General features: G+C 59.3%; 1 protein-coding gene across 1 annotated transcript; it reads left to right on the forward strand.

Annotated features, from left to right (window-relative positions):
* Positions 1–1,714: 1,714 nt before the first annotated feature.
* On the forward strand, positions 1,715–13,975 carry HCN2 (hyperpolarization activated cyclic nucleotide gated potassium and sodium channel 2). Its single transcript, XM_042893252.1, is given in 10 exon segments — positions 1,715–1,779; positions 1,781–1,848; positions 1,851–2,319; positions 7,084–7,507; positions 9,714–9,875; positions 10,921–11,139; positions 11,256–11,402; positions 11,488–11,728; positions 11,831–11,995; positions 12,194–13,975. Coding segments are annotated over 10 exon segments (2,877 nt in total). The 3' UTR covers positions 13,111–13,975.
* Positions 13,976–14,426: the final 451 nt, after the last annotated feature.

The following is a 14,426-nucleotide window of genomic DNA, read 5'->3' on the forward strand; positions in this document are numbered from 1 at the left end:
AGCAGGGCTGGATGAACAAATGGGATACAGCAGGTAGGGGCACAGAGTTATGGTTTGTTCCTTAGCATCTGTTGTGCAAAAAGCACCAGCAAAAAGGCTCAGGAGCCTGAAAGGGCTCTTAATTTTCATCAGTGTGTTTCCAGTGCCTTTAGGCTGGGGAATCAGCATACCTAAAGGTGATGGACTCAGCAACAACCACATGAATCCTGTAGGGAAAACAACTGGTGCCCGTGGTCCTGGCGGGAGCTGTGCATTATTAGGGAGCTGCTGGGACTGGTCAGTGCCTGCAATGAAAGGCAGGTGAGGACAGGCTGGATAAGTGCTGGTGAAAGCAATAAAGCACGGCTGGCTGCTTGGCTCCCAGCTGCTGCCTTTGCTGTGGTATCACATGCCTCCCTGAGAAATCATTCTTCTTGTGGAGGAGAGGGAAGGTGAAAGGCCTCTGGCTGCAGGCTGCAGATGCTGGGGGCTCTTCTTGCAGTGTGTGCAGCTCTGCACTGAGGCTGATGCTCGGTGTTCCCAGCTGCAAAGTGCTGCTTGGGCTCATCATCCTCACTATGAAGCCAAACCCTGGCCTGGGCAAGGATAATTGCAGCAGGGCTTTGCTCTTAGTGCTGTGTTGCTTGTAGGTCCAGCAGCCCAGGACCTTCCCCAGAATGTTGCTGCTGTCCCAGTGTCATCAGCCTGTGTGCCCTGGGCTGACCACGCAGTGTGGCTGTGCTGCACGTCAATGCATTATGCAAGCCCTGGCACAGCCGGCTTCCTGCTTATGGGTGCTATCCTGAGAGAGCTGGGGGGGGAAGAAAAGAATCAATGTGTGGCTTAATGTCCCTGTTGGGGACTGTGGGGCCTGGGCTGCAGCACAAAGCTCTGTTTGTGCCCTTTGTTCTGTGGGACTGGCAGTGGGTGAGGAGCAGCCTGGGAGAGGGGATGCGTGGCTCCGTGCTGCGCTCTGCTGGGCTGCCGGCCCGTGTCTGTGTGTCTGTCCTGCATTGCTCAGCCTCTCCTTGCCCTGAATATCGCACCCCATTTGCCCCTATGTCTCTTTCTCATGTCAGCATGCAGTGCTCTGTGCGACTCTGCTGGGATGGGGGGGCTTGGATCAGCCAGGGGCAGGAGGGGAATTGAACATAGAGTCATTAAGGTTGGAAAGGACTTCTGAGATCCCCACATCCCAAACCATCCCCACATCCCTCAACACTGCATCTTCATTTTTAAACACCTCCAGAGATGATGACTCCAGCCTGTCCCTATCCATGACCACTTTCTGAGTTGAATTTCTTTCCAAGTATCCAGCCTGTGCTTCTCCCAGCTCCCCTCTCACCCTGAAGGCTTGAAGGCGTTTGGGAGAAATTTGCTGGTGTTAAGGAGAAGCAAAGTGAAAGAGCCGATTCTCCCGGTCCCGGCTGGGTTTCTGCTCGGCGGGCAGCACGTAGTGCCAGAATCGCGTCCTCCACGTGCATCCAGCCATCGTTCACCTTCTCACTTCGTGCGCTCGAAGGGGCGATCCCCATTGCAGGTTCCGACGGCAGCTGTCGCTCCGCTCTCGTTATATTTGGCCTCTCAGGAGCCCCGCTCGGTGCCGATCCTGGGCTCTCGATCCTTCGAATCCTCGGGGCATCTCCTCCCCCGAGGCCGTTCGTTGGCCGCGGGGCTGCGCGGAGGGCACGGCTCGAATTGCTACGGATGGGAACGGTGGGAGGCATCGCCGGGGATGCGCAGCCGGGGGCTGCGCCAGCGGGGGGAGCTGCGGAGCCGCTGCGGTCCCGTCTCCCGGCCCGCCTCCGGTCCGCCCCCGGCCCGCCCCACGGCGCGGCGGCGGGTACCGCTCCGGTACCGCTCGGGTACCCGCCGGTGGCCTCGGAGACAGAGCACGATGCGATCGGGCGGGGAGGCGGCGGCGGAGGAGGAGGCGGCCGAAGGGGCCAAACGAAGCGGAGGGGCGGCCGCGGGAAGAGCGCGGAGCCGCGGTGGGAAGGGATCCCCGAACGGAGAGTGCCGCCGTGGGGAAACGCCGCGCAGCCCCAGCGCGGAGCAGCCCCGAGAGCCCAAGGTCTCTTTCTCCTGCGGCGGCGGCGGCGGCGTCGGCGGCGGTGCATCCCCAGGCGGGGCCAAAGCGGCCGAGGAAGGCGACGATGCGGGCGAGGAGACCCGCGGGAGCCAGGCCAGCTTCATGCAGAGGCAGTTCGGTGCCATGCTCCAGCCCGGCGTCAACAAGTTCTCGCTGCGGATGTTCGGTTCGCAGAAGGCGGTGGAACGGGAGCAGGAACGCGTCAAGTCAGCGGGGGCCTGGATCATCCATCCCTACAGCGATTTCAGGTGCGCGTCCCACCGGCTCCCCCCGCATCCCCCCCCCCCATCCCCCCTCCCTTCCCTGCATCCTCCCGGAGCTCTGGGAGCGCGGAGCAATTGCGGGCATCGCTGCGGCGGGGCCAGGCTCGAGCATCCCTGGAGGCCGCGGTGAGGGTGGTGGATGGAGAGGCCGACCGGAGCGCTTCCTCCCGCTTCGGGTTGGGAGAAGGAGGAGGAGGAGGCCGTGCCGTGCCCTGGAGAGGGCACCTTGAGCCGTGCTGGAGGTGGAAATGGGGGATGCGGCCGCGTGTGTGCAGGGAGGGGCTGGCGATGGGCATCCACCTCCCCAAGAGCCGCCGTCCATCCGGGGATGCCAGGAGCTCTCTGCTTGCCCGGTGGGTGCCCGCACAAGGGCATCTTCTCGTCCTTCGCAGGGCCTCGGAACGGCTCAGCACAGCGAGGAGCCGCTGGAGATCCCGCGGGGATCGGGCTCTGCCCCTATGGCTGTCACTGCGGGGTGGGGGGAGGGAGCAGGGTCGTGCTGATCCCTGGGATCCTTAAGCCCTGCTGCACCCTCCACGGCCATGCACAGCTTTGGGAACAGTTTCCTTCCCCCAAGGAGGCCCAATCCCATCCCTAAGATTGAAGGAATTTGAGGAGAGATTCATTTAGTTCCCAGCAGGAATAGTGTCCTCGAGGTGCAGCCTTTGCAGCTTCCAGCTGAGGAATGGCGAACCCTGAAAGAAAGGTTGTGCAGGACCAGCTCCTGCCCATCTCCCCAGTGGGGAAAGATCAGCGGGGAATGCTTCCTGAGTTGCATGGAGGCTCCCATAGGGATGTGCAGCCCTTCTAGGGATGGGTGGCTGAGATCCTGCTGACATCTCTGGCAAGCGAGGCTGCTGGGAGCTCCTGGTCCAGTGACTGTACAGAGGGGCTGGGGGCTGTTAGCCAAAAGTCAGGGGGCCAGCAAGTGGCTCAGCACTGAGTCCCTCTGCACTGTTCTGGTGTTTGGGGGCTGCACTCCAGGGCGAGCAAGCAGCTGTTGGTGTTATGTTGAATCCCCAGTGCATGCAGAGGTCCTCAGGGCAGTGCAAGAGGCTGTGGAATGAGAGTCTGTGCTGAGCAGACAGGATGGTGGCAGGGACCAACGCCTGCACCTCCTGGGTCCTGGCCTCATGTTGGCTCCTGTGCTGCTCTGCATCCTCTGAGGTGCACGGAGGGGCAGCTGGAGCCTCCAGCTTGCTCTCCTTGTATGCACAGTAGCGCAGCCACGGGGCTGATATTCCTGCCCGGATCCCACTGCAGGTGTTGCCCATCCTTGCTTGGCTGCTCAGGGAGCAGCAGTGCTGCAGAGCAGGGGTGTGAATGCTGCGTGGCTCAGCTGGTCACGAGGGTGTTCTCCCATGGGAGCTGCGCCATCCTGCTGTGACCACCGTCATTCCCAAGCCGTTTGGGCTCCCCATCAGCCATGGGGGTTCCTGAGGAGCTGATTTTGGTTCTCACCTCTCTTGGCAATGGGGCTCTGAGGAGAGGGGTGACCATGTGGCCTCACTGTCCCCATGCTGACCGTGCTGGGGTGACAGCAAGCTGGCAACGCTCAGAGCTGGCAGAGCTGGAGCCTCTCTGCAGGCGACCTTGGGGGTGTCACCCTGGGACTGTCCCCTCCCAGAGCTTCTGCCACCAAAACCACTGGGGCAGAGCTCCTGCGTGTGCTGTGATGCTGCATGTGGCATTAAAAGAGTTCCCTGCTTGGTGGGGAGGAGCCACGAGGAGAAACCAAGCGTTATCCCAACCTACAAATGTGCAGAATAAACAAGATTGGCTCAGTGTGGGGCTGGGAGCCCAGCAGCGAGGAGCTCACTCCATTCATACGCGTCTGTATGTATGTCTGTGTATTTCAGATGATTCCCACATTCAAATATATATATACCTATATAATCTGATAATGATAATGGAACATGGACACATCCATGTTTGCCCTGCAAAGCCCATTTTCCCATCTGAAGATAAAATCATTGCCCATCTGCATACGTGACATCATTTCATAATCAGAGGCATTTGGAGATCTGTCTCCTCATGGATGCAGTACGGTGATTATTCATGCAGAATTCAGGGGCAGATTTGCTCCAGGAACAAAAGTCGCTGTTTACATAAATACTGAATTATTAGGAAGCAGCACGGGTGGCTGTTTGAGATCATGAGCTGCAAATTTAATCAAAGAAACCTTGTCCATCGGACAGTAGGCAACGTTGAGCAGAGCCACCTCGTTGCTGGGTGCTCTGATCAGTTGCCTTTTTTCCTTCTGGTCTATAGGGATGAAGGAAATAGAGAGCAGACAGAGACGTTGCACGAGTTCTGTGTTAGTGCAGCTGGCATTGGAGCAGGGCAGTGAGTCAGGGTCAGCTGAGGGCCAAGCTTTGCAGTGACTTTGGATGTGCTGCTGAACTAGGTGCTGTATTTGCATCCTGAGCGAGGGGGGCAGGCGGTGCTGTGTGCGTTGTGAAGCAATGGGGCAGGGATGTGGGGCCAAGAGGAGCACAGTGGCTTTTTGCAGCGTGGTCAGGGTGCTGGGGGGTCCCTTCCCATTGGAGACGTGCGTGAGGCCAGCAGAATGTTCGGCCCATTAGCAACGTGAGCTGCATGCAGGGGTGGTTCAATGAATCACGATGGTCCCCCTTTCCCCAGTGCCCTGAGCATCACTCTGCCAGCTGCCACTGGCTTTCTGCTCCCTGTGCCCATGGCTGGCACTGCCTGCTGCCACCTCCTTCATCCCAGGGCAAAATGGCTCCTGCTGCTCCTCTGCTGGCTGGCAGCTGTGTGCCCTGCGGGGTGACCTGGGCTTGCTCTGAGTCCCGGTGGGGACAATGAAATGCCACTGCTGCTGATCCCGCTGTTAGTTATCCCCAGTGACAGCGAGTGGGAACAGGATGAGTGTGAGCACGCAGACCTGATGGATGGCTGAAAGCCACCGCTTACTCATCAGGAAAAAAGGCTGTGACTGTCTGCCTGGGGGTGACTTTACAGGTTGGTGCCTTTGAGCACTTGGCAAAGACCAAAGCAGCCATCCCTGCCCCATCCCAGGGCTGTTCCTGCACACAGCAGCGCCGTGCACCGATCCCAGCTGTGTCTTTTGGGTCTGTTTGGTGTTGCACCCACTGCTCTGCCTCTGCTCAGGCCCAGCTCCTGGCAGTGGCTTCGTAACCCACTTTTCCACGTGCCCTCATTTTTTAAGGAACTTTGTATTTATGACAAGTTGGCGAATCGCTGCTCCCACTGTGCAAGCTGTGATGGCTGCACGGTCCCTGTAGTGGTTGCATTCTGTGCTGGGGCAGTGGAGGTGAATGGGGACATCCCTGGTGTGCTGCATGCACACATCCCCTGCCCTCTCCTCCCACTGGGGATGGAGCCCTGGGCTCCCTGCTGATGCTGTTGATGCACTGGGGGGGCTGATGGAGTGAGGGCAGACACCATCCCCACCCTCAGTGTCTGCCAGCATCTCCCGCTGCCATTCCTGTGTTCAATTAGGTCAGAAGTAAGGGAGATGGGGGGGCAAGGATCCTAATTAATTTGTTTGGGGATATTTTTAGCAGCCTGGACTGAATCTTTACTTTTATACGTACGCTGCCCTCCAAGGAAGAAAGCATTGGTGTTGCAGCAGGGCCTCCTCTGAGATCTGTGCTCAGGACCAGTTGCTCTTTCCCAGCAGACTGCCCCAGCCCAGCAGATTGCAAAGATCAGAGCCAGCACTGCATGCTGCCCGGCTGGCACCACGATTTCATCTTTGCTCTTCCCTGCTCAGTTTGGCTGATGCCCCAGTGGGACTCCGTGCACTGGGAGCAGCTTGTGGATCTGGGGGGAGGCCCTCGCTCCCCTCTGTGGGGTCCTGCAGCCTCAGCATCGCAGTAAAACCTCAGTGCCCCCCACCCACCATCACCCCCCCACTGTCACCAAGGGCTGTGCTGTTCCAGCAACCGAAGCTGGTCCTTGGGGCTGACTGTGAAGGGAAGAGCACAGCCTGTCCCTTTCTGCCAGCTTGTGGAGGGGCCCTGGGTGTGAAGTCATCGTTGTGCAGCAGTGACATCACTTGTGGTTGCCATGGCGATGTCTCACATGGGGAAGGTGTCATTGGAGAAAGGTCACGAGCTGGGATGCTCAGCTCCTTCCAGCCTTACACCAAGCTGCAAATGCTGGCGGAACGCATGGAGCTGCAGCCCTGACAACGGGGCTGCGTGTCCTGCTGCGACCTTGGTGCATGCAGGAAGGACATGGGCGGAAGGATGGGAGCCAGGAGAAGTGGGGGGCTGAGGCAGCAGCAGTGCGGAGGTGAGGGGGGAGGCATTCTGCTCATTCCCTCCTTGTTCTCCCTCCTTGCTCCAGCTGCAGCTGGACGTGGCCATCTGCTGTGTCCCCCCCATACACACGCTGTCCCCATTGGGTGCTGGCAGGGATGCTGCCCACACAGTGCTGCTGGTTGGGGTTCCTCAGCCATGATATCTCCCCATTCTCAGGGTCTCCCCCCCTTGCTTCAGCACTTGCCTGGGTTTTGATGCTGACTCAGTCAGACCCCACAGCACGCAGCCCCAAGGACCCACACTGCACCCATTGCCCTGCACAGCCCCCTCTGAGCCCAATGCTGCCCTACAGTGACAGCAAAGTGCTTCTGGGCCTGGAGGTGGCACAACCTCACTTCATCCCTTGGGGACTTGCACTGTGACAGCTCCTGCCACCGTTCATAAGGACGCGGCAATGCCAGGGAGGGCTGCAGTGACCCCATCCTCTGTGTTCCTGCAGGTTTTACTGGGACTTCACGATGCTGCTCTTCATGGTGGGCAACCTGATCATCATTCCTGTGGGCATCACCTTCTTCAAGGAGGAAACCACAGCCCCCTGGATCGTGTTCAACGTGGTCTCCGACACCTTCTTCCTGATGGACCTGGTGCTGAACTTCCGCACAGGGATCGTCATCGAGGACAACACGGAGATCATCCTGGACCCTGAAAGGATCAAGAAGAAGTACCTCAAGACGTGGTTTGTGGTGGACTTTGTCTCCTCCATCCCTGTGGACTACGTCTTCCTCATTGTGGAAAAGGGCATCGACTCGGAGGTCTATAAGACAGCCCGCGCTCTTCGCATCGTCCGCTTCACCAAGATCCTCAGCCTGCTGCGCCTGCTGCGCCTCTCCCGCCTCATCCGTTACATCCATCAGTGGGAGGAGGTAAGGGCTGCTGGGCAGAGGGCATCCGGGGCCAGAGGAATCCCAGGCGTGCATACAGACTGTTAGGAGCAGCCCTTCAGAGTAGCCCTGCAGAGGAGAAATCCACCTGCGGGTGCTGGTGGATGAAGAACTTAACATGAGCCAGCAGTGTGCTCTTGCAGATCAGAGAGCAAATGGTATCATGGGCTCCATCAGAAGAGCACTGGCCAGCAGGGATTGTCCCTCTCTACTTTGCCCTTTTGGGCCCTATCTGCTGCACTGCATCCAGATCTGGGGCCTCCACACAAGAAAGACGTGGAGCTGTTGAAGAGGGTCCAGAAGAGGCCACAAAGATGAGCTGAGGGCTGGAGCAGCTCTCTTAGGAAGACAGGCTCCCCCTGTTCAGCCTGGAGAAGAAAAGGCTGCGGGGTGACCTCAGTGCAGCCTGCAGTACCTAAAGGGAGCCTACAAACAGGAGGGGAATCAACTCTATGAAAGGGGAGATGACAGCAGGACAAGGGGAAATGGTTTGAAGTTGAGGGAGGGAAGACTGAGGTTGGATGTCAGGGGGAAGTTCTTTGCTGTGAGAGTGGTGAGGTGCTGGAACAGCTGCCCAGAGAGGCTGTGATGCCCCGTCCATCCCTGGAAGTGTTCAAGGCCAGGTTGGATGGGGCCCTGGGCAGCCTGGGCTGCTGTGAAATGTGGAGGTTGGCAGCCCTGCCTGCAGCAGAGGGGTTGCAGCTTCGTGATCCTTGAGGTCCCTCCCACCCCAAACCATTCTGTGATTCTATGGATGCTCCAAACAGCACCAGCTCCTCTGGGATGGAGGAACGGCCCCAAGAGGGGACTTGAGGAGCGTGCTTCTAGGGCTGGCAGCATCCTTCTGCATCCCCAGTGTCTGTGGTCTGTGGGAACGCTGACAAAGCTGCTTCTGATGACTCCTCGGGGCTGCTGAGCTGCGTGTGTGCATCCAGGTTTGCATTTGTGCGTGCGTGCCGAGGTGCTGGGGATTGCACAGCCCTGGGGAGCTGCAGGAGCTGCTTGGCCCCTCGGGGTGCAGTGGGGGCTGCAGGGGCTGCGCTGGGTGCGTGGCTGAGGCGTGCTCAGCTCTGCTGCGTGGGCTGCAGCTCCTGACAGCACTGACAGATGTGGCCGTGCAGGTGCATGCTCATGCTGCAGCGTGGAGCTGTCTCTGCACACAAGCCTGGGAGGTGCTGGGAGCCTTCTCACCCTCCTCTGCTTCATTTATTCCCAGCTGCTGCATCCCAGCTGCCCACAGCATCCTCCTGCACCTCCCTCCAGCAAGCCCCACGTCCCCGAAGGTCCCCACCACCAACCCTCTTGTCTACCTCTGCCATGGGTCCAACTCTTCACCCTTTTCACTTTCCGAGGGGAATCACCCTGTGGATGAGCTGAGCCGGCGTGTGGCTTGGCAGATTATCCTGATAATCACATCTGCTTACAAAGGGATGGAAGGGGAGGGCAGCCGGACCTGGCGTGCCTTGGGGAGCGCAGCCTTTTGCAGTGTGGGGCAAAGCAGAGCCATGTGCTGGCACTGCAGTCCCATGATTATCATTGTGCCCCGCCAATGGCTCCAGCAGGGCTGTGATAACTCGAGGATGGATCTTCCTCCTGCCCTCCCTGTGTGCCCAAATGGACCCAGGAGCCCTTAGAACCCAGGGCTGAATGCAGGGGATGTGGTGACTTTGCGCTGGTGCCCTTGGTGAGAGGCACTGGGGAAGAGCAGGGCTGTGACTATGGGAAGACACAGGAGCGCTTGGCTCTGCCTTGTCCTGATCCAAGCTTGCAGGCACCCTGCTGGCTATAAATAGGCAGGAGAAGCACGGGCACCTGGGGCTGCTAATGACTCTTTTGGCCAAGGCTGTGCAGGTTGAACCCAGCGCTGCACCATGCAGGGCTGTAGGGGGGTTGGTGCTGCTTCCCAGCTCTTGCTGAGCACCCGACCCCATGGGCAGACAGGGGCTGTGCTGCAGGGATCAGCCTGCACCTTGCACTTGGATAACAGCGCTGCAGGGCTGGAGCTGCATCTGGAGGTTCAAAGCTGGACATGGGGGATATCTATGGGGATCCTGGTGCTGCTGGGCAGGCTGCAGGATGGAGGAGGCAGGGGTCTCACCCACCCTACTCCAAAAGCCCCCAGCACAGGGCTGGGTGGGATGATGTGTGGCCACGCTCATGATGCTGCCTTCCTGCCTCTGCCCTGCAGATCTTCCACATGACCTACGACCTGGCCAGTGCTGTGATGAGGATCATTAACCTCATTGGTATGATGCTGCTGCTGTGCCACTGGGACGGCTGCCTCCAGTTCCTCGTGCCCATGCTGCAGGATTTCCCCCAGAACTGCTGGGTCTCCATCAACGGGATGGTGGTGAGTGCTGCCCTGGCCCTTCTCCTGCTGCTCCCCATTGCCAGACTCTGCTCCATGCAGCACTGAGGGCACAGCCAACCCAGTGAGGACATCCCTGTCATTCAGCTCGTGCCTTATGGCAATTTCATCCCAGTTATGGCCCATTCGTGCCCACATCCTGAGCCTGGGCAGCCTGGTGGGTTTCTGAGTGCTGTGTGTCCCTGCTTTACCCCTCCAGTTTGTTCCACACAGGCGATGCCACCGACCCCAGGGCAGGGCAGAAACTGCAGACGCTGGAGGCTTGTGGTTGCTGTGGGGTTGGGGCTGTGGCTTCAGGGCTCACAGGACATAAGGAGCAGATTGGTCTCCAACAGGAAGAATGCTGATGCAGCTCTGCCCTCGTCCCCTGCCTCCTTCCCCTTCTCATTAGCAAGAAAGCTGCTATTAATAAATAATGGGACGTATTTCTAATTGCTCCCTCTCAGCCCTGCATCCTGATCATCTCCCTGCTCCACCCAGCTCTTCCATTCTCCTCTTCCTGTGCTATTTTCCTCTTTGTCTGCTTTCCTGCCCTTCCTCTGCTCCCCACTCCTCTCCCTCACCATACCTCTCATCAAGGGGAAACCTCCTTGAGGCTTTGTGCATGGACCTTGGGGGGTCCCAATGCCCAGAACTATCACACCCCTGACCAAGCACAACAGTTGAAGAACGCTGCTGCTGCCAGGCAAGCAGCTCAGTCCCTTCACAGTACCTCTGTGTGTAGTTGTAGCTCAGTTAAAAAGTGCAGCATGCCTGAAGAGTGAAAGGGAAGCCAGGAGAGACAGAGCACAGAGCAGAAAGCTGCGGGGCAACTGAGTGCTGTGATGGGAGCAGAGCACTGGGGGAGTGCAGCCAGCCCTGTTGGTGCTCAGCAGTTGGGTTTGTTTGGCTCTCACCTGCATAGTGAGGAAAGCAAAGGAACAAACAGAAAACTCCCAGTGCTGCTGGGAGAACACGAGCAGAGAGCACAGGACCGGGAACTGCTTTATGTCCCTGGGGCTGATGGCTGCATTCCTTGTGGCTGCAGAACGACTCCTGGAGTGAGCTGTACTCCTTCGCCCTCTTCAAGTCCATGAGCCACATGCTGTGCATCGGCTACGGCAAGCAGGCACCCGAGAGCATGACGGACATCTGGCTGACGATGCTGAGCATGATCGTGGGAGCCACCTGCTATGCCATGTTCATCGGCCACGCCACCGCCCTCATCCAGTCGTTGGACTCCTCCCGACGCCAATACCAGGAGAAGGTGGGGCTGGGAGGGGACTGGGGCTTGTGGTTTGATGCGGCTTTGCCCGCTGTGTTTGGGGAGGTGGGGATCCCCCAGCACAGGTCCCAACCCGGTGTGGCCGTTTCTCCCCACAGTACAAGCAGGTGGAGCAGTACATGTCCTTCCACAAGCTGCCCGCTGATTTCCGACAGAAGATCCACGATTACTACGAGCACCGCTACCAGGGCAAGATGTTTGATGAGGACAGCATCCTGGGGGAGCTCAATGAGCCCCTGCGTGAGGTGGGGGGCTCGGGAGCTGAGGATGGCAGGAGGGGGACCTGCTGTGTCACATCCCTCACTGCTCCCCGCCTTCCTTCCCCTATAGGAAATCGTGAACTTCAACTGCCGCAAACTGGTGGCCTCCATGCCGCTGTTTGCCAACGCAGATCCCAACTTTGTGACGGCGATGCTCACCAAGCTGAAGTTTGAGGTGTTCCAACCAGGAGATTACATCATCCGCGAGGGAACCATTGGCAAGAAGATGTACTTCATCCAGCACGGCGTGGTCAGCATCCTCACCAAGGGCAACAAGGAGATGAAGCTCTCTGATGGCTCCTACTTTGGGGGTGAGCATCTATGGGTCCCCGAGTGCGGCTCTCCGTTTCCAGTTCTCTCCATCAAGACCTTTGGCTGTATCACTTCTTTCTCCCTTCTTATCCCCTCCCCAGAAATCTGCCTGCTGACCCGTGGTCGACGCACAGCCAGCGTCCGGGCGGACACCTACTGCCGCCTCTACTCACTATCAGTGGACAACTTCAATGAGGTGCTGGAGGAATACCCCATGATGCGGAGAGCCTTCGAGACCGTGGCCATCGACCGCCTCGATCGCATCGGTAAGGCTCTAAGGGCTGCAGGGCTGCCCTGCAGGCACCTCCCATGATGCCTCTCCTTGTGTCCTACTGATGGGTGAACAGCCAGAGGGGTACCAGAGCCCTGCTGGGTGCTTGGGAAAGAGGCAGCAGCACGTGGCGGTGCCTGCTAGGGGCCTTGAGCGCCGAGCTTCATTACTCTCCCCATTTCTTTTCTTGCAGGGAAAAAGAACTCGATCCTTCTTCACAAAGTGCAACACGACCTCAACTCGGGCGTCTTCAACAACCAGGAGAACGAAATCATCCAGGAGATTGTCAAGTATGACCGAGAGATGGTGCAGCAGGCGGAGCTGCAGCAGCACACGGCCATGTACAGCCCGGTGCAGCCCCAGGTCACCTCCGCCATTGCCACCCTGCAGCAAGCCGTCGCCATGAGCTTCTGCCCACAGATGGCCAGCCCTCTGGTGGGCTCCATGGCGCTGGGCTCGCCCCGCATGATGCGTCGCTTGCAATATGCCCAGGCCGTCCCCAGCCCCTTCGCCGTCTCCCCGGTGCTGCTGCAGCAGAGCCCCCCCCAGCAGCAGCCGCAGCCCCCCGTGCCCCACGCCAACCCGTCGCCCTCGCAGGACCAGGCACAGCCCGCCTCCGCCAGCGCCTTCGCAGTCGCCAGCCCGCCATCCCAAAGCCCCTTGGCCAGCCGGACGTTTGCCTACGGAGGGGCCAAAGGGCAGCTGGGCTCCCAGCTCTCGCTGAGCCAGCAGCAGACGCCCAGTTCGCCCCCACGGTTGGCAGTTCACAAAAGCACACAGGCGCTGCCCACCAGCAGCTTCAGCCAGGATTCACGGCCTCTATCGGCTTCACAGCCCTCCCTGCCCCACGGGCTGGCGGCTGGCGGCACCCAGAGCCCCCCGGCTTCAGTGCACGAATCCTCTGCTTCCATCGGTGGAGGCCCAGCTGCCACCGCCGTCTCGCCGGGCTCGGGTCCCCCAGCCGGGCTGCGGGGTGCGGTGTCCTCCAGGGGGCCCCTGTCTCACCCTGCACCCACTCTGCAGCAGGACTCGGCGGCAGCCCGCAAGGATTCGGTGGGCAGCATGCCTGACACGGACCCAGCCAAATCCAGGCTGTCTTCCAACTTGTGACCTCCACAGGCGTGGGGACAGGGGTGCTGAGGTGCCAGGGCAGCCAGCCTCCATCCCCTCTGCTCCACCCCCACCGAGGAGCCCGTGCCCCTCGGCCACCTCCACCCCTGCTCCCTGGCTTCATCCCACTGCCAGGGACCCATGGGTGGGCACAAGGGGGGGCCGTTTGCCTCCGACCAAAGTTTGGCCCCATCTTCTGCTCCTTGCGAGGAAATCCCACTGCCCCATAGAAGCCACAGATGCATCATCCCCAGTGATCAATGCTGTATATGATATATATGACCTGAATACAAATCTATATGTGTGCATCCGCAGGACACCTCCCTGGGGTCTTAGGCATGTGGGCCAGCACTGGCACGTGCCACTGCCTCCCCTCCCACAGCCCCATGGCGAGGGGTGACAGCCAAGGAGTGGAGGTAAGTGATGGGGTCTGAGGTACAGCAAGCCCCCGCAGACTCAGCAGCCCCCATGCCAGCCAGACTTTGAGGCTGGGGTGACCTCAGCCAGGCAGCCCTGCTGCTGGAGCCCAGGGAGCTGAGCACCAGGGCTGCCACTGCATGGAGCAGCACTGGGCTCTGCTGGCTTGCAGGCTGGGGAAGGCACGGACTGTGTGTGAAATAAGTGTGCCTGTGTGTGTGTATACACAGATGGATGGAAGTGTGCATGGGTGTATGCATGCACGTATGCCCCTGCCTGGCACACTGGAGCCTTCCACGTTGAATGTATGCAGCAACCCATGAGCAAGGAGCCCCATGCCCACCTGCCTTCCTGCAGCTGCAGGGCCAGGGGTCCAGGGCCACACTCCAAGCGTCACCTTTCCATCCAGCCCATCCTGTGCAATAAATGTCAGCAACTGACAGAGCTACACACGACTCCGTCTCTGCTTCTCCTTTGCTACCATCCCTCTCCCCTGCAGCTCCAGCCCTCCAATTCTGCCAGTGGCTACAACCCGGGCTGCAGGAGGGAAGTCTGCCCTTTAAGAGTTGCTTCCCTGCCAGCACCAGCTGTGCAGCAATGGGGAATGAGAGGCACAGGGTACACAGGGCCCCCAAGCATCAGTTACTGCAGGAGATGGAAACAAACAGACCCCTGCAGAAGTGGCCACAGGAGGCTCCTGGCTAAAAATGTAAGAGCCCAGCAGTTGCAACCAGCCCCTCCATGTAGACAACAAACACAGCAGGACAGTTTTGCCTCCAATTCTGCTGTGATGGCCCTGTGAATAACTGAACCCCAACCTGCCAGCAAACAGTGGCAGCCTGGGGAGATATCAGTCCCACGATGGAAGAGCCCAGGCACCCCATGACAAAGATGCTGAG

This window comes from Lagopus leucura, unplaced genomic scaffold (genome assembly GCF_019238085.1).
Source record: "Lagopus leucura isolate 7727_CA_CO unplaced genomic scaffold, USGS_WTPT01 145-16_obj-0_obj, whole genome shotgun sequence".
NCBI classification, from domain to species: Eukaryota; Metazoa; Chordata; class Aves; order Galliformes; family Phasianidae; genus Lagopus; species Lagopus leucura.